This window comes from Halichoeres trimaculatus, unplaced genomic scaffold (assembly GCF_033239565.1).
Source record: "Halichoeres trimaculatus isolate MK-OKI-2021-1 unplaced genomic scaffold, fHalTri1.1 fHalTri1_scaffold_11, whole genome shotgun sequence".
Classification (NCBI taxonomy): Eukaryota; Metazoa; Chordata; class Actinopteri; order Labriformes; family Labridae; genus Halichoeres; species Halichoeres trimaculatus.
In genome coordinates, this window is record NW_027437189.1 from 37,307,204 (window position 1) to 37,331,468 (window position 24,265).

Consider the following 24,265-nt stretch of genomic DNA (forward strand, 5'->3'; position numbering starts at 1 on the left):
CCCTAAAAGTCATGATGCATCTTTATTTTGTTATTGCACAAAACATTATAACTGCATGAAACTATAGAATTATACTCAACTGAAGACATGTTATAATGAAAAGATTTGTGCACACAGAAATAATTGTCGACTTAAAAATGCTACAAGGAGGATCTGTTTTAATTGTACTAACTCACACACACCGTCGTAGGATGTGACTTTTAACCCTGAGTGTTTGTTTTGGATCAAATTTTCTTGTTCAAGTCAACTTTTACAGGATACAACGCCAGGTGCAAGGAGGTAAGGTACAGTTACATAGCTCTATGGTTTGAAACGCAACAACGAGTCAGGGTTACCTTAGCTTTGCAGCTTAGCAGTGTGCTAACCCAGAGTCGGCGTCAGACAAAATTAAACAGGGGGGCATGATGACAGGTGCTGGGGGGCAAAAATTTTTGTTCATTACTGGATTCATAACCATTGTGTAAACAAGCAAACTTTGTAAGTTTGTACCATAAGAACAAACTTACAACGTTAAGTGCTACTAGCAACCCTGTGCTACTATGTATTCCTAGGCTAACGTGACAACAAGCTAACTTTGTCAGTTTGTACCATAGTTTAGTAGCTGTCTATATTTATCTGTACTCACAGCCCGGTGCTCTGAGACGTGTCTGTAACGTGTAACGTTAGTGAATCCTGGTTCTGTCCTACCAGAGTTCATCTACCAACTCCAACCTCACCAAGCAGAGCTAACGTAACCTGGCACTTCAGTTTATTGATAGCGTAGGAGCCAAATATAGTTCACTGTTTTAACACTTGGTGTCGCTGTATGTCTGAGGCTCAGGTATAAAGACAGGCAGATCTTTGTTGAGGTAAGGGGTCACGAACCCGGAGGGCAAAAAAGTTTTTGACCGCTGCACGCTGTATGCTGTGGGCTGACATGTGATGATTGGGTTGATCAAAGGAACACTTTCATGGAAATAAATGTGATTGTTTGCAATGAAGACGAGCTATTTGTTGATCTTTGGAGATGCAGCTCAGTTACGCAGGTGAAGCGCGTCAATGAAGCAACGCCGGAGGGAGCCTCAGTAGCTAGCATTGGGCTAGCTCCTATATTCTGTCAAAAAAAATTTTGCCCTCCGGGTTCGTGACCCCTTACCTCAACAAAGACCTGCCTGTCTTTATACTTGAGCCTCTCAAGTTTGAACAGACCACTGCAGAATAACTGCTGACAGCGGGTTGGAGTCAACGTTAGCACCAACACATTAACCTGGGTTTTAGCTTTTAACTCTTATTTAAGCCTTCAGCTTGTGTTTTAGCCTTTAGCTTGTGTGTTAGCCTTTAGCTTGTGTTTTAGCCTTTAGCTCATGTTTTAGCCTTTCGCTTGTGTGTTAGCCTTTAGCTGGTGCTCTGTCTCTCTCCTGTTTCTCTTTCTTCTGCCTTTCTCTCCTTTTTCTGTCTGACAGTTAGGCTCCAGTGTCCACCATCACTACAAAATTAATCACAGAAACTGTTTTCAGCAGAGAAAAACATAGATCTAAACTTTGTCAGAAGGTGTGGTGCGGAGAGTGAGACAATCATGCGCCGTAAATCAATCCGGTCTTGAACCGACTGGAAAGCTAAGACGTAACATTTTAAAATTACTTGTAATATTGGTTCTGATAATCCCAATTTAAATTGTGGATTACGATCAGGCATGTATATAGGAGGAAGACGTTTTCAGGGTCTCTTAGAAACTCCTCACAGCCCCTTTAATGGTCCCTCTTTGGTATGAAAAAAAAGAGCTGTTCTCAAACCTAATTTGTTAACTGAACAATAGATAAACATTCCTTTGCAAAAAGAGACTTAAACTTTACTTAAAATAAAAAAAATAATACTAAAATCAATAAAAATGCCTCTAAAGATGTGCTGGTTCCATGCTACTGTTGGTTAATTTCTCCCCACAGAAAAATCAGTGTCTTGATTGGGTTTCAACTTGTGGACATTAATCCCATTAAAGCACATTTTTTCAAATAACAAGTGAGTTTTGCCGATTCTGGTTTTTCCTTCTTTAGTGTGTGTCCCTCCATGTTTTCAGCAGCATTGCTGCTGCGCTTGAGCAAGAGCAACTTAAACCAAAAAAATATATATATCATAATATATATAAATAAATGCTTTTTTTCCTGTAAAATGTGTGAAGTGACCCTTAAAGTGGTTAACCCTGAAGTTTGTTTTGTTTTGCAGAGTTAGTGAGTGAAGTGACTGTCATCCTGTGGAGATAAGCAGCAGCAGCGTGCTCTGCCAGCTCCTCCCACAGTGAAGGAAACATGGGAGCTGTTTGTATGTCTACAGATTTCCTGCCTTTGCAGACTTTTCCTTTTAGAAATGGATTTCACGTCATGTTCATCTGGCAATTCATCACAGCAGAAAAAAAAAGAACCAATGTTCTTCCTGGATTTCATCTCCTCCGTGAGTCACCCACTCACTTATTCCTGCTTCCTGCTCAAGCCTTTCTTCAATTCATAAGCTCTCCACCACTTTTGTGTCGTCTCCACCCACGCTTCCACTGAATTCTTTCTCCTCATCCCTCTCAGGAGTCTCCTACACCTCCTGCTCTCCATATCTTCATTCCTTTAAGATAGTCCAACATATTTTAAACCCCTGCCCTCCAGGACCCAGAGCTCCTTTCATCCTGACTCATTCACGCCTGGAAAGAGAGGTTACACACATTACACACTCTCTACAATCCAAAAACCAGCTGCCTGCCAGCTCCAGGAACATGACCTACAAAAAGTGTTTGAAATTCACCTCCAGGAGCGTGAAACAGCCTCTCATTTCTTTTCCTGGACAGAAAGCCTTTAGAGCTCCACCTGAGCCCACTCATGAAGAGGTCCACCCTTCAGGTAGAGAACAGGATCACTCCCTGCTTCCCTGCAAACGAGCACATAAAGTCACGCAGGCTAGAGATGGGATTCTTACAAGCCTTCATCGTTTAAAGGAGCAAACCCCAAGCTATCTCTGACTCTGACATGCAAACACATCAACACGCCTTAAAAAGTCACGTCAACAAACAACAGAACAAAAGAAAACTTCTTGTGGTCTTGTTTTTGGGTTGTGAGCGTCCATGTTCTGTGGGACAATCCACTTCTGAGTCAAAGCACATAATGCTGAACTTTAACTCTGATTCCTCAGCAGGAAGCAGAGCAGCGATGTGCACACTTAAGGCTGCAGCTGCTCAGAGAAACGCTGTGACGTCACCTTCTTGATGCTTTCTGTGAGTTTCTGCATTTGCTCATCAGACGTCAGCAGCTCTGAGGCTGAAAGCTTAACCAAACACACAGAGGAAGATGTAAAATAGATAAACCGGATTTCATTCATTACCGAGTCTTGTTAATCAGATTTCAGGGATTATGAGATGAGATGTGGGGCCTCAGAGGGAGAACTGAACATTCAGCCTGTTAATAAATAAAACAGCTTCTGGCGTTCAGCTGTTTAGGATGGAAACAAAATGCACTCAGAGAGGAGACTGAATGGAGCGTAATTCAATAACTATTTGCAGTTTTTGATCATTTCTACATCTTGACTAAATGCACTAAAAGTCTCTGTCTCCTGCACGAATCCACAGAGCAGACGCTGATATGAGGAACAGCATTTTTCAGACAGCAGTGGAGCAGAAAGCTCCCCCTCATACAGACTCCAACACAACATCAAGCTCAAATGAAGCTCTGCTCCTACCCTGTCCTGCCACTGTTTCACGCCTATGGAGCCAACTTCCTGTCAAAACATAAACAACATTTCATGTTTTACAAATCCCCTATCTGCTCCAAGTTCTTTTACTACAGACATCACAACAAACCACTTCGCTGAGCACGTAGGGCCTTTTTCAAACCGCCCCCTACACACTCTCCCTACCCACTAACCCTCCATTTGCGCGTTCTCGCGTTCTCGCGTTCTCGCGTGAGTTCAGATGTTCACAACTTTAAATGTACATGTCATTGATTAAGGCCTGCCTTGCATTTGTTCAGACAGTTTGTGTGTATTTAAGTGTCTAATATTTACAGGGACTTTCACAAAAACAAAAGAATTCATTCAAGTGAGAGTGAAACATGCAAAACTCTTCAATAAAAAAAGAAATGCAGCCAAAGAAGCGTGGGAGTAAGTTTCTTGTGTATTTTCTACGTTATATTTTCTTTTTTTTTTATCTTTGTCTATCTGTTTCCGCCTGAGATCGAGGGAAGTTTCTGTCCCAAAGCTGTATTTATACCCTACACCCTGATGAAGTGAACTTCATTCAGTTGCGAGTGTGACTCCGTGACGGAGTGCACTCGTGGAGGGGGAGTGTGTAGGGGGCGGATTGAAAAAGGCCCAAAGACAGAAAACTGTCCAGACTCAAGACTGCACAGAGGATACTGAAGTACCATTTGGTTACAGTGCCCCCTGCTGTTTGGAGGACAAACCCCATCAGTCACTTGTAGGAAAATGCTTTGCATACCTGTAGCTGAATGTTTGTGACATAAATCTGAAAACACAGTGGTGGAAACAAGTCCTCGGGCACCCTTAAAATTTCACACATCTGAAATTTTCTCATGAAATATTTGTGTAAAAGTCTTTTTAGTGTCCCAAAAAGTGTGGCTGCACTAGACGGACATAAACCAATCAAGATGAAGTTGATTTTTTACTTGCTGTTTACACGACAAACAAACAAAATATAAATTCTTGACAGTTTTAATCTGTCAGTTCGCAACACTGATGGTGTCAAAGCCTACAAATGATAATGTGTTAAAAACTGAAGAGGAAATAAATAAGCCAGCACATCATCAGATTCATGTTTATGTCATTTTTGTCATGCCGCTCCGTTTGTTTGTTGGTTTTTAATTATCTTTACTGTGATTGTCTTTTAATTGTGTGTTTTATTATCTTAAAGGCGCTTTTGAATTAAATGTATTATTATTGTTAGTATTGTTATTGTAGTCCTGCTGTTAGCAGCAGCAGAGCTCTGATCCTGGACCAGCCTTTCACACTGTTCTGGGCTCATCTTGTCCCATTCTTCTCGAGGAACTGTTTTTAATTCTTTGTAATTCTTTGGTTTACACTTTGAAAAAAACCTCCGGATCAGGGGTGTCAAACTTATTTCACTTTCCCTCAAAGGGCCAGATGTAACTGTAAGAATGTAGCTGAATGTAACTAAATGTAGTATAAAATAAAACTCCTGCTTCAAAAATGCTCCCTCTGGAAAAGAGTTTGCAGTACGGGCAACTTCTTCAGCCACAGTAAAGCTAGCTTTCACTGCCATGTTGTTTTTGGTAGTGGCTTTCTTGAACACATCCTGCTGAGATTGCAGTTTGCATTCTAAATCTTTCTCTATTTGTTGTTTTTCTTTAAGGCTCCCTTTGGCAAACTTAGCTCCATGCTTGGTGTTAAAAATGCTGAAGCAGACTGTACTCTTTGACAACTTTTCAGACCGCTCTGCGTACAGTTGCCTTACTTAAATGCTCAGCATCTCCGATATACAAAAAACTTCTGTTTGCACAGAAACGCAGTGCAACACACAATATCTGCTGAGAAGTGAGCACATGACTGTGAGCGGTAATGTTTCAAATGTAAAGACGGATTAAGTTGTGAATGCAAACGATTGAGACGGGAAACTGTGCCGCTCAATAAGGTAACTGTGTGGAAATGCGAGTACATGTGCCGTCTGATGATCAACTCCTGACGCATTTTTAATCCTCTGTACAGTAATGCTGCACCTTCATCCACGGGGTCCTTGACAAAGGAACATGCCATGTCAGTAAAAAAAAATTTGGTGACACCTACAGTGCCTGACCAACTACTGACTCTGATTTTTTTATGCTATGGATAATGACAGATGGCTAAAACAAGGCTACGCCAAAACTCACTGCTGACTGGATGAATGAGGAAATGAAATGGTGTGTGGCTCTGAAAGAGGGCAGAGACAGAGAAAAAGTCAAAGTTCAGTGAGAAAAACCTGCTCCCCACCAGGTTAGATCCAGAGGCTCAGTTGCCAGAGTAACAGACACAGAGTTTTAGTTACACCTCTTTGTGAAACAGGCTTGAGTTTCCCCTCTTTCTCAGGTTTGATTAACCTCCCTTTCTGAAACCCTTATTTCAGAGTTAACAGACTCAGAGTTTTCATTAAAGCTGCTTTGTGAAACGGACCCCTGATCTGTTCATCTGTAACATTTGAGAACCTCAGTGTTTGTGTGAATCTTAAAACATATATAAATTACGTTGGTCCCTCATGAGCCAGCTCCTTATGTCATCGTACATTTACAGCGTCTCACCTCATCGTCGTGCACCAGCTCCTTCTTCACCACCTTCATGGCATACACCTGCTCATTCTTTTTTAACCGCACCAGCAGCACCTTGGCGTAGCTGCCCCGCCCAATCACCCGGATCAGATCAAAGTCCCCGAGACCAAGAGCCAGACCGGGAGAAAGCTTGATGCCGTCGATGCCGTCCACCACTGCCTTGATGTCCTGCAGGAGGAGATGTCAGAGTGGGTTTGAAGTCTTTCACATCACATATAAACTTTAAATGGAACTATGAATGTGGCAGACATGCTGTAGGAGGTTAAACAGTTATACAGAGACAGGAGTAGAAAACCACACAGTTTATGTACAGTTTGACAGTTTAGTCCATCTCACAGGTTTCTTTGGTCAAGTTTAAGGCTGAAGAATGATTACACAGCAATGCTCTGATGGTTTTAAAAAGAAATGATCCATGCTCTTCTCAAAAACATGACCGACATCACATTTGAAGAACACAAAGACTCACCTCTGAATCTCCATCTTCTGTTTTATCCACTGTACAGTTGTGCGGTAAAAACGGTACTGAAACACAAACACAGGGAGATTATTAGAGTTACAGCCTGAAGTCAAGCAGCTGTTGTTCTGCTTTCAGCCACTAGATGGAGGCAGAGCACACAGAGCAGTTAAGCTTTCCTCAGTGAAAGTAGGTCAGTCCATGGGATGTCCTGACCATCACAGAGCCGTCACAGAGACCACATCAGTCCACAGTCTCAGTGTGAGGTTCTCAGAGGTGAGGTTAGAGAGCAGCTCCAGAGAGACTGAATAAAGAAGTCTGTATGATATTCACTCCTCCAAGAAACACCTGATGCTTCCTCACCTGCACACTCAGGTGTCGGAGTGTGTCATGTACTCTCTGTGTTAATGCGGGTAACATAGTTCTAACAGACTCTTCCTTTAAATACAGAGGAAACTGAGTTTGTCTGCTGTCATGTTCAGTGTTTGTGACATGAGGAGGAGGTTTCTGATGTGACAAAGAAATGACAGAAAACAAACTGATGTGTCCGTCACCAAGCCTGAAGGCCTGAACAACAACTCTGCAGTCTCTCAGAAATCGACAATTATCATATTCTGTATGAGACAAACATGGTGCTGTCTGTTAACCATAGTTTTCTGGTTTAAAGTCAAAGTCCATTAAATCACCATCCTGAAAAACAAATCCACAACTGTGCTCTGTGTTTAGAAGAAGAGTAAGAGGAGATCTGTGTCTTACTCCCGTCTGCATCCTCTGTGTCGTCCGGTGGAAGGTCCACCTCTTCACCTTTTCCATCTGAGGGGGGCTCCTGTGATGGCATGGCTGGATCCTGAGCAGAGACAGAAACACACACACACCTTAATATCTGTGGAAACATCCTTCCAGTGTTGGAGTCAGGGACCAGAGTCATGGATCAGAGTCATGGACTAGAGTCATGGACCAGAGTCATGGACCAGAGTCATGGACCAGAGTCATGGACCAGAGTCAGGGACCAGAGTCAGGGACCAGAGTCATGGACCAGAGTCAGGGACCAGAGCTTCTCTCAGCAGATGTCAGCTTTCAAAGGTCTCTGTGGTCAGTGATGATGTGGTGTTATCAGAACTTTAATCACTGATAGATACCGTCCTCCTGTCTGAGCTCAGATAAAGACAGTAAGCTGTTGATGCAGCAGCAGAGACTGAAAGGAGGAGGTGTCTTTGTTTTTGACAGGACAGCCTCAGAGAGACGGAGATAAAGTGGACCAAATCCAGTCAGGAGCAGAAAATAAACCTGGGACCAGTGCGACCAGGGTCGTAGCGTGTGAAGCTGAGGCAGCGTGAGCTGGAGGCAGAGATTTGAGACTCTGTGTTTGGTTGTCTGGATTATCTGAGCAGAGGGCAGTGGTTTAGTGTCAGTGCTGACAGAACAGATAGGATGAGGAGCTGCAGAGAGACAGACTGAACAGCCTTTAAAGCTGTAAACACTGATCTCTGTGATCTTTCATGAACACATCTGAACTCCTGCAGCAGCTCACAGCTCAGGCTCAGACAACACACTGAACAACGCAACATACTCTGTTTGCTGCCAGCCACTATCATCAGAGGGTCACAGAGGTCCTGAGGAGGCTGAGGTCACACTGAGATCATTTCAAAGAGTTTAGCAAAAACCAACACACCACAGAGGGGATGTTTGGGATTATAAAGCGAGAGAGCAGACTGAGCATGTACAGAAATGTGATGAATGTGTCTTGGCACAGACAGCGGAGTCTCAGCAGAGCATGAGCATCTTCTACACCTGGCCTTTGTGTTTTTCTTATATGATTATAACATCATTTTGGTTGAAACACGTCTTAAACCTTACTGATCTTCTGACTGGCTGGTTTTTCTCAGATTGCAGTGACAGCCATCTTCAAGTATGGATAATTGTAATCAAATCAGGGATGGTCTGACATCTTTATCACATGAACAACAGGACATGAGCTCATCATCCTCAGACTTTCCAGACCCCTGATTCACATGTTGGATTGTTTCCTGTCCTGAACATGTCCACCTGTGTTTGTGTGTCCTCTTCACATGTTTTATACTCACCATAAGCGTTTGGCAGGTCTGAGGGAAGAGTCTGTGACAGCGCTTATGGACCAGCAGTTTGCAGTTGATACACTTGTAGCCCTGCCGGCCCAGCCCCCATATCCTTTCACTACAGTGGCCACAGTCGGCTTTCTGCAAGACAGAAAACAAGACCAGGTCAGAGTTCATCCACACCAGCACAGTTCAGGAGTTTACAGCACAAGCTAGCAGGATGTATCAGTAAGACTTGATCAGCAGGAGTCATGTAGCAGAAACTGTCCCATACTGTTCTAGCGTAGTTTTCATCTTTCGACAGCTCTCCTGTTTCTCCATGTTTCTCTCTCAGCTCTCATAATCAGTGTTGGCAGTTTACTTCAAAACAGTAATTAGTTATAGTTAACTTTCTCACTTAATTAGTAACTAAATTACTCCTTCATGAATGTAATTAGTAACCATGAAAAGTAATTATTGCATTACGTTTTTAAAAAACCTTTAATTTTGCTAAAGAACTCAGTATATGAGCAGGTTTCTCTCTGGGACATAATGTTCATGTCTGTTCTTGCCTTTTCCATCTCTGACGTTGAAGTGGTTTCTGTTTACTCTTATCCTGAAAATGAGGTTAATGTAGAGCCTGTAGGCCGACTCCCATCTCAAAAACTCCAGTTTTAACCCACAGACCGCTCAGCACTCCACTTCTGACTTGTAATTTCTCCAGATTAAACCCATATTTTTAAGTCTGGTCCCGTCATCTCTGATATTTTTTCAAATCAAAACAAGTCGTCTTCTTGTGCCTCACATTCAAACCTGGAAAAGGACCCTCCGCTCTTTCCCTGGAGTTGGTTTGATCCAAAGACGCTGCAGGAGATCCTCTCTGACTGCAGGTTACACAGACACACACAGGTAGCTGTGTGATATTTGTAGCTGAAAAGTTAACTTTAGCATTAGCTCTTTGTTAAAGACGTGTCAACATGATTGTTTTCATCATTACTTCTGTGTCTGACGCTTCTTCCCACGATTAATTTACAGCCCCTCTCTGTGCCAGGCTGAGCGGATAGATATGTATTCATCATTTTACTGTCGGTAATGGTAACATCGTTTTAACATTTGCAATAGTAATAAATTGTATTACTTGTTACTGGAAAAAACGCTGTCAGTTTTAACATTGTTATTCTCAATACTGCTCCTAATTTATTGGAAATCATCTTTAAAAAATTTCAAACAGATCTTTGATTCAATCTCAGATATTTCTATAATAACATGTAGGCAGACTGTGTAGTTTGGTCACCTGAACAAAATTCAGCCTTTAGAATATCTGTTTTACACATGGAATACAAGTTTCTGACATGTTTGGAAAGCATCAGCTCCATCAGTATTACTCTGATATTACTGAGCAGTGATCTGAGGAATGAAAGCAAGTCTGAAAAACCACAAACTTTCAGGTTTGGTGTGACAGGGATAAGAACTTAAAAGTGCAGTTATTGTGAAAAGGTTTGCATGTGTTTGGAAAAAGTTAGAAGAAATAATGATCTTCACATCGGACGTATGTTTTTCATCCAGCAGGACGTGGTGAGGGGCTCAGCAGCAGGTGGCTAACATTAGGTCAGCTTGTTTCTGGGATTCCTGCAGGTTTTACTTATCACAGAGTTTTTGCTGAGAGGTATCCTGATCCCCCACTTCAAAACAAAACATTACAAACACTGGTTTATCATTTTGAGGAGGTTTTTTTCTAAAAATCTAAAATCATCTCGAGCTTGTGCCGTCTCAGTAAGGCTTTTTTTTTTCTTAACTGACAAATTATTTATGGAAACCTTACAAAAGGTTCAGGATAAACGCAGTTACAAAAATCACAGAATTGAACAGGTATACAACAGGTGGAACAATTAACAGAAAATACAAAAGGCTCCCAGTTAGAAAATAAGATAAATAAAATCAGCAATATATTTTTTTGTTTTGTCTGCTTTGGTGTTAAACTTAATTCAATGCTGTTTAAATAGGAAAACAGTGTGGCTTTGAACGCAGTAGTATTTGCTCGTTGGTTAGCAAATTTGGAACACTGAATATGAAGATGAATATATTATATATTTTGTCTGGGATTATTTTTCTTTTCTTTTCTTTTTTTAATGAAATAATACATGTTGTATGTTTCATTTAAAAAGGAATCAAGTTTGGAATCTAAAAAAATATTAAAGTCAATCCAAAAGGTGTGAGTGAAAATACATTCCCAAAATCAGTGAGGTATTGTTTCCTCAGTGATGCCTCAGTGAAGTGTGTCAATATTTAGTTTGCATTTATTACATGTATTATAGCATCTCTAAAGCTTAGACTGGCTGCTGGCTCTCTTTTACATCACTTCCTCCTGACTGACTCCTTGCTTTCTGGTTGTTTCTGACTCTCAAATGTTTCTAAATCAGAACCAGAGGAGGAGGATTTGCTCCTCAGCGTCTCTGGACAATAAGAAATCTGTCAGCACCACGTCACTTAAGATGCAGAGTGTGTGACATACATTCACAGTCTGCGTGCATGTGTGTGTGTGTGTGTGTGTGTGTGTGTGTGTGTGTGTGTGTGTGTGTGTGTGTGTGTGTGTGTGAAGAACAAAGAGCCTCAGTCTGAGCCCTGTTGCCATGGAAAAACTTCAGCTTCAAAGACTTCTTTCAGTCTAATCTGACTCTACGGTGAGGTTAAGACCAGCGTTCATCAATTAATCACTAACTTCTTCAGTCTGCTCCGCACACACACACACACACACACACACACACACACACACACACACACACACACACACACACACACACACACACACACACACACACACACACACACACACACACACACACACACACACACACACAAAGGCTGGATTCAGATTATGAACTGTTTAAAAGCAGAAACAATAATGATGTTGTCTGATTTTTAAAGATCAGCTGTTATTCTACATCTACATGTTGCTATACTGCTTCACAAGCAAATACACACATCTAATGAGCTCTTTCTACAGACAAGCTGCATCATTACAAAGATCTTCTTACAGCAAACATTGAGACAACAAACTGCTCCCAATTATTGTGCTGAAGAACAGGAAACAGATAATAATAATAATAATAATAATAATAATAATAATAATAATATTATGAGACCTCACTTTAAACCAAGGGGTAATTTCCCATGATATAGATTATTATTATTTTTTTTTTAAATCAGATATCCATTCCTTTGCTACTCCATGTTAATATTAGCAATGTTTTGAAATGTTGGTTTTATTTTGAAATCTATTGTTTTAACAGTCTACCTTATGCTGCTACAGCTAGTAATAGCTACACTGATGTCAGACCAGGGTGATGGGTTTGCAGTGGACAGGCTTCACTGTGGTGGCCTGTGTTTCATGAGTGATTAAACAGATAAACTGCAATAAGGAGCTGCATTAGCTATACAAGCTATGGTTAGCTACATAATATAGCTTTTAAATACTGTAACGTTAGCTTGACGCTCGCTTTTCATGGCTCAGCTGTCTCATCACTTGTGTAATGCAGTACATGGTAGTGAAGTCTGTTTGCTGTGAATACGTCGCCCTAATCTGACCTCAGTTTATCATCACTTTGTAAACTGTGTTTGGTGGAAGTGAACAAACAGTCACTCAGCCTACGACAGCCAGCGAGCATCTAGGAGCAATGACATAGCAGGGATTGAGTGGCGTCTTGTTTCTAAGAGTTTTTTTTTATCTCTTCCCCTTGGCGCTTCAAACAGAGGACCAAGAGGAAGGGGTAGAGGAAGGGAAGGAAGTGACAATTTGGATTGTCCCTTAGTGTTTCAATTCACTGCTCCTTCAGTGAGAATGACAAAACAGGGAGTTTTGGTGCAGCTCTGGTTGGAGGTAAGTGAATAGTGGGTTAGCAAAAAACAAAAGACAAAACCAGCCCAGGAACAATCAGACCAAAAAGACCTTGGAGCAGGAAGAGAGCTGCTCCAAGGTCTTGTGACAAGATTTTCTTACAGGTCTCACACACTCCATGTTTTTTATCAAATGATAGTGGGAGAAATAGGTGAAATCCTTCAACAGTTGACGATTTAAATAAAAGAACAACTCTGATCTTACAGTAGAGTGTCTGAAGAGGCAGGGCCTCAAAGACATCAGCACCAAATGATCGTCAAACTCTCTCTGTCATAAACAAGCAGAAAAGCATCTAATCAAAGCCAAACCCTGACAGAAGTGAGTCAGACTCTGTGAGGAAGGAAAGCAGAATAATCTCACAAACACCCCGAGTTCAGTCAGCCAGAGGAGAAAGGTGTGAAAACTCAGAAAACAGCCACCCTTCATAAACACTGCAGGAACATTAAGTTTATTGTCCCTGCGTCAGAGCCGCTGAGTCCGTCTCTGACGTCCTTGACCCATCTGGACGTCTTCCCACAGCTCAGTGCTGCAGGACAGATGCAATCCCCGAATCCCAGCCCGCTCCATCTCCACTATGATTTTATAAAGTGCAGGATTCATCAGAGTATCTGGTATCAGAGGGCGTCGGCATGGCGTGATGTGGAAGTCAGACATCTACCAGTCAGAGCAGCACCACAAAAATCTCATTTCAACCACAGGCTGAAGAGTCTGAGCTGGGCTGAACAAGAATAACATGATTTAGTCTCTTTATTTCAGGGGAACTGACAAAATACATTACCCAGCAGCCCTCTGAGTGAAACCAGCATAGATAAGGAGTTCACAGATGAAACGATGAGCAGAAGAGAAAAGAGTTCATGGATTCACCGATCATACCACTGCCTGGAAACTGAGGGACAGCTTCTCCTGCTGAGAAACCAACCTCTGTGTGATTCACCGCCAACACAGAAGACAGACATCTGATCCACTCTGAGCGCAAAACAACAACAACGCTCCCGATACCAGAAATAAAAGCATCATTATTCATCACTGCGTCTGAAGACTCAGAGAGCGGATAGACGGCAGCAGAGTGACACAGAGAGAGCGTCTTTAATGAGAATAATAAAGCTCAGAGTCACACAGACTGCAGGGTCTGTCTCACCAAAAATCAAAGTCTGAAAGTCCACTCTTTGGACACATGAAAAATAAATTCATATTCAAAGTTATCAGCACAAACAGAATGACGTGAAATACATCTTATGTCTGGTACAGCTGCGTGTGGTGGAAAAACACAGAGTAATTCTGCTAATCTGTAAATCAGTGGTTTAGGATCGACGTGTTTCAGCTTTTACCTGATCAAAATTTTAAAACCAGTTGAAAAATTGTGAGAATTTACATTTTACTCCGTTGTATCTTAAAATAGTTGTAAAATCAAAAAGAAGGAAAATGGGAAGAATGAGTGAAAACAACACATGAATCCACATTTTGAAGCAGATGTTCTCTTTTAGAGGCTGATCAGCTGAAGAACATAACATTATTTACCTTTCGTTGTTGTTACAATAAATTGTTAATCCAATTTTTTAGTCTCACTGCCTTTTTTTCAGCGGGTCTTAAGATTTTGATGAGGTGTGTATTCCAGTATTTTATAAAAATGCCATCTGACATGTTTGCGCCTAATAAGGACTGTATGCACAAACATGTTTACCTGAGCCCTCCTGTTAGCATGATGAAACATACAGCTGCACAACTAAATGAAATTTCCTTGTTATTCTGACCTGACCTTTCAAAGTTAAGGCCCTGCAAAGAACTGAGTCTATCCCAAGCTAATCTATTCCCTGCCTTACAGCAGGTCTTCATTTTACCTGTTGCATATGGTGAGAAAAACCAGCATGAAGAAGTTATGTTTGGTGTCTAAGTGGACTAACAATGAGTCGGCGTCAGAGGCTTGGGCTGCTCTGTGTTGAAATATGTGGCAGTTATCTAAGACTACAGCTGATACCAGCTGTGGAGCTCTCTGCTCAGGAATCTTTCTCACATTTAGACATTAACAGGTCTTTTTGTGGTGTTTTAATGATGAAATGAAAAGGTGTCAGCTGGAGAAAAAAAACAAAAAAACTCATGCTTACTGCATCATCTGCAAACAGGAAGTCCAGGAGTGTTTTTGAAAGGAATACACATCATAACCTGAGGCCCACATATGGATGGGTAGTATTGAAATGATTTTATGGATTCCCTTATCAGTTCCTCTGTGAAGTCTCTCTGTACCAAAGTAGCTTTACAAGTTTTCTGTGGCAACAACACTTAATTGAGTTTATAAGGGAATATGAAATTGGTCACTGGATGTGGATATCTCTGGACGTGAATATAAAGAAATAAGTAAACACTGCATGTCACATGATGTTGATGTATGCTTTTGTAATACGCTATTTACACAAGTAGGCCATCTAGTGTTCTGCAGTGGTTATAGCAGTATTCTAAGTTGTTTGAAACCTTGCCGTTGTTATGAAGTCAGCCATGAGCCTGCAGGTACCTTTTCTTTCATTTACCTGTGAGTATTTTAACACTAGGGGTTTTCAGTGTTGTTTATAAAACTATGTTTCTGTGACAAAAGTTGAATTTCTATTTTGAAGCCAAAGTTTCTCGGATGTATGCTTATCACTAGCATTTCAATGCAATTTCCTATATACGTTAGCATCAGTAGTGCTATTTTATGTACATGGTTTTTGGTAAATAACGAGATTTATACCACGTTGAATGTTTTTAATAAGAATATCTTGAGAGAGTAATGTTCATTTTGTTGTGTGCTCTTCAGTAACACTTCAAGCTGAAAATCCTGAATCTGAGTGTTCTTGGGAATAGGGTTTTCACGATACTAAAATTTTCAACTCGATACCGATACTCAGGAAAATATTCGATACTCGATACTATTTTCGATACCACAAGGATAAAAAAAAAGAACCCAATATTTAAAAGGAACATTTTTATTAACAAAAAATGCAAATATAACCTCTGTTGCAACATGTAACAATTAACAGGACCTGCCTGAGCACACACTGAAGACATTTTTACCAAATTTTTGCTTGATTTATGCACTGTCCACTAAAAACAGCCCTGAGACCCATTTATGGGCCTCCAGCCACAGGTTGAGAACCACTGCACTAGTAGATTGTATTTGAAGCTTGATCCTTAAAAGATTGCTCACATCATGAAGAATATGTGACCCAGGGAACCTCAGGATGAATTTATCATTTAGAAAACAGTGAGTGAGTGAAAACAGCAGCTCAGATGGACTGATGAACAATGCTGCATTTTGATTCATCAAAAGGTTGACTTTTTTAAGTCTCTGTGTTCATTTAAAATGTGCTCATGAGCTATCAAGACACAGTTTGAAATATAAAATCACACATAGTGACTGACGATCTCTCCCTGTCTGCTGGGATGCGTGTCCAACTGCGCCTTTACGCACGCCGGCACAAAAAGGAGCGCGCGTACACGGAAAGTGAAAGTCTCAGTTACACAACCATCCTATAATTATGTTTTATAGTGGTTATATGGTATTTCTTAGGGGTTTCTAGTGGGTGCATACCTGCGTATCGTGTATATTAAACAACACGACCTCTGCGCTCCTGTGCCTCTGACTTGAGCGTGAGAAATCGGAGGTGTGGCATGTGAGTCTCACGGTGAATGCGTGACAGTTGGCAGCCTTGTTTAAAATCATTGACGTTACGTCAGCCTTTAATCGCTCGTTGCGGCTAATGGCTAACAATAACACGGCCAACACCACCTTGTAGCAGTGTTTGCATACTGGCTTATTTGTGTCCTTCGGTTTTCCAAGCTCGTTAGCCTCGAAGGCAAAATACCTCCAAACAACACTTTTACCTTTTTCATTTTCGACCAAAACTGCTTGATTTGGCCTGCCTGCAGCAGCGCTAGCCATGCTGTTTTGTTATTGATCATTTCTTATTGATTCTCAATGGGAACCAGTTTTTGATTCCAATCGTTGAGCCTATCAGCAGAAAACTTAATCCAGTCAGACTATGAGACAAATCTTCATTCATCACCTGTTTAAGTGAAAACCTCAGCAGCAGGTGGAACCATTTCAGTAAGAAAATGAGAAAGAATCAAAATAGAAAGTCTAAGCCTCAGAGTGTGAACAAACACCAGTTATCTTTATCTTTTCTGACCTGCCCACGTGTTCACAAACAGGCTGAGGTGTCAGCTCATTACTGAGAGGAAAACGCCTCCACAGGCTCTAATTTTGCAGATTGGCAAACTTCCACACACAAAGAGAGGAATCCTACACAGCACTGCAAAAAAAAAAAAAAAAAAAAGATCTGGATTTGTGCCCCTGCATGCTCAGACAGGCTCCCTTAATAAAGATGAGCTCCTTCCACCTCTGCCACCTGCTAATGATCCGTGGCATATCCATCCTCAGCAAGAAGCACTGGACACAAAATACAGCTGAGCATGATGGGAAACTGAGGGCTGATGATGGTTTGGTATGAAAAGTCTGCACAAAATGTTTGTGGACAGATTTTAGCCCAGATCAACCCAGGTTGGAGACTCATGATGCTGTTTCAAAGCATCATTTCAAACCTGCAAACTGACAAAGTCCAATTGTTAACGCCTTCACCTGTTTACCTGCTCTGCCCTCTCAGGGCCGATAAAAAGGCTTTAAATCAAAACGCCCTGCTGTGTCTGTACATGAGAACAGCCTGATGCCCCCCCTGCTGTTTCATGCTTAAAGGACAAACAGGGACAGTGAGGTGAGGGGGTCAAAGTGAAGGATGCTCAGAGAAAAGAAAATGTCTCATCAGGAGTAGAACAATCCTCCTAATGCATGTTTTTATTCCTGACGTGGATCCAGATTGATTTCTCTGGTCTAACAAACAGAGAGGTGGAAACCTGGAGGTGAAATCTGAGATTTTCTGAGCCTTCACTTCTCTCAGTCAGAAACCCTCCTTCCCTCTGCAGCCTGTGTTTCCTCTCTTTATTTTTGGACACGCTGTCCTGCAGGCTGTGATTCAGGTGTCATCGTCCCCCCTGATGGAGCTCCCGTGGATGCAAGCATCCAGCAGAGACTGAATCCTCCTCCATCACGCTGGGACAGCAGCTAAAGAGACCCCATTATGTCTAATGGGAGGAATCCACAAAGCTGCTTTCTGCTCTGCAGCATCAGGAGGAGCCGGAGCGGGGTGAGGACAATAGCGAGAGGAGGAGGAGGAGGAGGAGGAGGAGGGAGACGTGTGCAGACTGAGAGGAAGGAGAGGGATGGAGTGAGAGAAGGGAGGAGAAACCTGACCTACTTCTCTCGGGCTTATTTATATGCTGAGGACAACTTAGTGAGCCAACCGGCAGGCTGCAAACTGGCATAGCAACAACAGCCAGACAAATCCCAGCTTCAGCACAGACTGGAAACCAGTGCACACACTTACTGGGAGAGCTGGGTCTCTGAACAACACCATACTGAGCTTTTTATCAGGATCGAACCCATCAACTTAACAGCTTTCTGTTCATGTGCCACCTGTTTTCAGACTGATGCTGAAAAGCTGAGAGAAGAGCTGAACCTGAACTGTCACAACCTCAACTCTTACTCGCATCAGTTGTTCAAAACTAACTCAGGGCCTTTTCAAAATAAAAGCCTCACCTAGCTCCCTTCTTCAGTGTCTTATACATTATCTGTTTGGCACAACATGTCAGCCATCGTTGAGTATCTAGAAATGGGCTTGAAAATTCGTATCAATTATTCTCATTAACACTCATCTTTTCTACACGTTTAATGGTAAAAACTCGACTCAGGAGGCGTCACAGGAGCTTCTTGTCCTCAAAGCCACCGTAGCTTCACTGACAGAGGGAATGAACAAAGCGGTGTTTTCAACCCATCTTCCTGACATCTGTACCTTTGCACCATGCTGTGCTGTTTTTTTCTGTCAAGTTCAAATGAGCCACACTTTTACTTTTGTGGGGAATTTTCTTATTTTCCGGGTTTTAGAGGACTGACTCCAAAATTTTCAGTTGGTTCCATAAAAGAACTGGAGTTGGGTACCCAGCCCTACTCTTAAGCAACTTTCAAGTCATGCAGTGTAGTTTGAACAATGTGAAATATGTTCTGTTAGTACTGAAATGTCTGAGCAAGAGTTAACACCTAAAACACTAACAAGAACAGCTCCTGCCTACCTGGGGTCCCTCATCCAGGTCTACACTCCTTCTCGCCCTCTACACCCTGCTTGTGAAAGACGCCTGGTGCTCCCAGCCCAGTACGGCTCTAAATCTCGAGCCAGACTCTTCTCCCATGTTGTTCCCAAACAGTGGAATGAATTTCCTAACTCTATACGATCCACAGAGTCCCTTTCTACTTTAAGAGATGTCTGAAGACTCATCTGTTCAGGGAACACTTGGGCCTTAATCTGAGCCTTCTCCTCTTTGTCCACAGGGGGAGAATGAGTCAGAAGGTCTCACACCCAGCTCTTAGTTTTCAGCACAAAGACTGAATGTTGTTGAAGGTTGAAGTATATTGAGGCAGCATTTAATTGTGGGTAGTTGGCTAAACCTCTTGCTCTTAATGGCAGCACCTGCAGCCCAATAACTTGTAGCCCCGTTGTTGCACTAACTAGGTTTTCCTTTTCCTAAATTCTTGCTTGAGTTGAACGTCGCTTTGGACAAAAGCGTCTGCTAAATGAAACAGCAGAACAGTAGAACAGACAACAGTGTCATCAGCGTAAAAATGGACAGTTCAATAAGCAAAGCACAGATATCTTTTGAAGTCCAACTTTTAGATCAAACTTTGGTTGAAAACTTTTTTCATGGTTCCTGGTTTTTCCAGCAGCACACATCCTCCTGGTTTATCTGACAGAGGTGAAAGTCTGTACATTAAAATACTTCCTGATTCTAACTTGGACACGTCACACTGTTGCTGGTCTACTCACTGAGCATGAATACAGGAAACAGTTCATCTGCCCGTGTCAAAATTAGGGATGGGTTTTCCCATTTGAAACGATATGGTACCCATGCCCGGTACCTGGGGATCTCAACAGTACCAATTTTCGGTACTTTTTGTGTGTTAATGTGGTAATAAATATTCATTTGTTTGATAATGAAATCTCATTTTTTTCAGTTCAATATATTTATTTCTCAATATATAAACTTGCAATGCTGTGTTCATGTCCAGCATGGAGAATCACCTATGGTTTAACATGGTATCCTCTGGTTTTACGTGAATCAGTACTCTGTACTACAGATGGTGTTAGAGCCATTTGTAGTATTTTGTTTTTTGTTACTACAAGTCTCCAAAGCTGTATCATTTTGTTACTTTCTGACTGCCACAGCAGGGGGCGTGTGTGCCCATGGGCCTGTTGCTGTGCATAATGAGGGCAGGTGTGTGTGGCTGTAGAGGTACACAGTTTTTGACTGCCGTTGCTGTTCCACTTAGTTTTTTGCTTCCTTTCTTTATCTGATGTAACAAAAGGACAAAATAAACCAAAGAGGCACTACCTTGATCGCTGTTTTTTTTTCATGTACGCTGGGGAAAGTGAATGTGACAACTGTGTTCACCACAAACAGCTCTGTGACAACAGGAGGATTTCGACAGGTGAGGTCAAGTCACTACAGAAGGAATTCAGTGGGTACCTATAAAAGTATGTCATTCGGTACCCATCCCTAGTCTGAAATCAAACAGCGTGTCTTGTTTCTCATGGAGAGCTACTTTTTTCACTAATCTCACTCAGAGGGAGTCCTGCTCCCTGTGCCCTAAACTTCCTCTGACCTCCTGCTCACCTCTCTCACCAACAAACTGCACAAACTGTTCTGTTGGAAACATGATAACATCTGATAACAAAGAGGAATATTTTAGGGGAGTGAAGACTTTCCTTTATATCAGACTGGGCTGAAACTGGTTTGTCAAACTGGACACCACCCAGTAGGGAGACTGAGCAGCAGTCTGATCTGATGGAAAGTTCTCTGCAGCACAGCCATCATCATCATCATCATCATCATCATCATCATCATCATCATCATCATCATCATCATCATCATCATCATCATCATCATCATCATCCCTGCTTTATCAGGAACTCTAATGTACGTCTGTGTGTCTGTGTGTGTTTTATTGACTAGGCCTGGCTCCACCGAGCAGCTGAGCAGTAATAATGACCACATCCAGGCCAGGCTGGATGTCCGGGCACAGTGCTGAGTCAGAGAGAGGCGGAGGGCCCAGTTTCTGCAGAGACATCCAGGCTTCAGAGAGGAGCAGGGAGACAGCACAGACAGGATGATGAAGAACAAACCTGCTGCTTTCAGCGTTAGAAATCTGTATATGATCCTCTCAGGTCTCACATCATGATGATGGACCCAAGGTGACTGTGAATGTTGGAGACATTAGGTATCAGGAAGCTGGTTTTCACCTGTCTCTGTTGACCCAGCTGTTGTGCTGCAGGCTCTGAGCATGCTCACACTCACAGAGAAGGAAGCGTTCAGAAACATCATGCAGCACAGAAAGAACAATCAGCAACTGTCAAACTGATAAAATAAGGAGCAGTGATAAATAGATAAAAGACCCGCAGTAGAAACCATCACTGCTGCAAACAAGAAAACAACCTTTAAAGTCATAAAGTCATTTTTAATCCAACACTTGATGACACGATGACATGACCCTGAAACTCTGACACCAGGTTTAACAGACCCGGGTTATTCTCTGCTCCCTCTCAGGAGTACACCTCTGCTCTCACATAACACTGAGCTGCTGAAACCTCTCACAGGTAAAGGTGTGTAGGTCTGCAGCAGGAAACACACAAGGACCTTAAAGGTCTAAAGGAAACAGCTTCATGAGCTCCCTCCTCTCCCGCAAACACTTCAGCCTCATGATTCAGACCAACAGAGCGAGCAGCTGCGGAGAAATGCTGAGAGCCCACACGTGCACACTAGTACCTGAGTGTGCACGTGCCTCTGTGTGTGTGTGTGCCTGTGGGTGTGCGTGTGTGTGCGTGTGTGAGTGAGACAACTTCTAAACAAACCATAACTAGGGCAGCGTGAATTATGCATCCTAACGCTCAGCAGCAGCAGCAGTAGCAGGCGTGACTTGATTACCTGCTGTCATTAATCATTTATCTGAAGAACGTTGATGACACACTGTCCCATTTTCTGCTCACACACTCTGCTCTGATTTACAAGAACACACAAGTGTGTATCAGAGGAAAAAATGAATGGGTTATTAGATGAAACACTCCGACTGGAAGTGATCCTCAGGAGCAGCTGCTGACTGTAAGAGATGCTGATCGACCGTGTGACCTATGAGCACAAATACACACCTACACACTCTGACAAAGCCTCACTCTGAGGAGTTTGAGAATTTATTTTAAACCTGCAGAGGAAAAAAAACTCTACATCTTCACTGAGGGTCCAGTCCTTTCACACCTGGGTCCTGGTTTTGCTCCAGCAGGGTTTTCTTTTCTCTTCACAGCATCCTTTGTGAACACAGACCACACTCTGAGACTCTGCCAGAGCCTTAGATCTTTTTAAAGCCTGAACCAAGCAAACAAAGCACAGACCTACAGACCGTTGGAGACGAAGACGTCACCTTCATGAGGGGAGCAGGAATCAGCTGAAAAGAGGAAATTGGAGTGTAGAGTAAAGGTGTGAAAAAATATTGATACGGCGGTATATATATATTGCTATTCTTCTGATACAATATCAATATTTTAACTCTTTATATTGATAATTTTTTTACAAATAAAAATTCCTATTTTAGGTGAATTGGAAGTAAAATTTGACTTTCCTACCTCCACTGGGGTAAATGGTACCAAAGAGCTACTCTGCTGTATGTTACCCATAAACTGTATAATAAATATAATCTCAAAGTATATCCAACATATCTTATTCCTAAGCTTGATGATGTGGGTTTTTGATGCCGCAAACATCAGTGTTTTCTCTCCTTTTTTGGCTCAGTTGGTTTAAAATTTTCTTCAAGTTTAATTTTGATGGTGTAAAAGACTGACAGAATAACATTGTCATGTTTTGTGCAATATTAGATTCTTTATGAGTAACATTGGTTACACCAAGTGACATTTATCAGTTTTACCAACTGACCACGTCTTTCACCCAATAACTTCTTTGCAACAGTGGTTTAATGTCACTGTAGTTTAAGTGACAAACTTTGATGCACTCTATATTTTCAAGTTAAGTATTTGTATGAAACACTGCGTCTGACTTTCCTTATTTAAAAACAATAAAATACAAAAACTGTTTTAAGAGAAATATCACAGTATATCACAACATAATATTACTGTGATACATTGTGATACTATCATATCACGGCCCAAGTGTCCTTATGTGTATCGTACCCTGAGGATTTTGCACATACTCACACCCAGTGTAGAGACAATGTAGAGCTCCTACATCTCCCAGAATGCACCGCAGTCCTGACTTCAGCTGCTGCACTTATTCATCTGTAGTATAACTGGGATAAACATGTCTGCATACACAGTCTCTTTGACTCCTCATCTGCACTGAGCTTAGTTCAGTGAAACAGAGGCTAAAATCATTTGTAATCAAATAACTTGCACCTAGCAACTTTGTTGGTGCCCTGTTGTGGCTGCCTGTTGCAGCAGCTCTCTCTTCTTCGTCCGTTTCTAGTATTTTTCATCTTTTTTCATCATCTTTCCATTTGGCGTGGATCATTACTTTGTATGACTCATTTGTTGGTTGTGGACACCAGGCTGGTTGTGTCTTCAGTGATATTTTTACTATTTTTGCTTCTGCATTGTTAACATTTGAGATCAGCTGTTAGCAGCCTGTAGCATGTCAATGCTAACTGGTGCAAGGCCTGATGTTTCCCACAAGATGAGGAGAATTAGGTGAGGACGACGTGCTGGTTCTCAGGTGTGAGCTATGAAGTGACGACATCGACCTGTCCTTCCATCCATTGATATTGGGAACGAAAGATCTATCTCCAATAAGATGGACAAGCTAGCCATGCTAACCCAGCAATAGAAGGAATACCAGAAGACAGAGTAGCATCATGCTATTCACAGACATGGCTAACAGAGCCAACATCAGACACCAAGCCACATTGGAAGAGCTTCACCTGCTGTGAGCAGACAGGATCCAGGAGACAGAGTCTGAACAGACTGCTGAAGAAGCTCAGTCCTGGACCCTGTGGAGGTGGAGGCTGGCTGACTGGACAATGATGGACAAGCTGTCAGCATCTATTTTCTTATGGACCTTTTTGCACTTTCTATACACTTTCTTATTTTTGTTTTCTTGATTGCTGCTGTGACTCCTCCTGAATTTCCTCTCGAGGATAGATAAAGTATTTTCTATTCTTTACCTTTCTCTTCTATTCTTGTCTTTCTCGGACGTCACCTAAACTGGGAAAAAGTTTTACACCCGCAGAGACCCAGAGCACATTTAGGAGTGTTTTTCTTCAGGAGGTTGGAAATGTTCTAAAAGTTCCTTTGGAAAACCCACAGAAATCCAGGAACTAATAAAAACAAACCAAAAACTTAAATTTGAGAAATAATCTGAAACTATAACAAACCCAAGCTATGCCTAAAAATGTTTCCATCTTATATTTTGAACCTCTGTAAGCTGAGCTGCTTCTGTTGGTTTC

The 24,265-nt window shown here is 41.9% G+C and overlaps 1 protein-coding gene across 3 annotated transcripts in view; it reads right to left on the reverse strand.

The window, feature by feature from the left end:
* Positions 1-24,265, reverse strand: part of prkcz (protein kinase C, zeta) — a 169,339-nt gene that overhangs the window by 61,675 nt on the left and 83,399 nt on the right. For all 3 annotated transcript variants that reach the window (XM_074682230.1, XM_074682232.1, XM_074682231.1), the window contains 4 exons: positions 8,823-8,954; positions 7,495-7,585; positions 6,751-6,806; positions 6,258-6,452 (listed from right to left, as the gene is read on the reverse strand). In XM_074682230.1, coding sequence (XP_074538331.1) covers positions 6,258-6,452; positions 6,751-6,806; positions 7,495-7,585; positions 8,823-8,954 — 474 coding nt within the window. The remainder of the gene's footprint in view (positions 1-6,257; positions 6,453-6,750; positions 6,807-7,494; positions 7,586-8,822; positions 8,955-24,265) is intronic.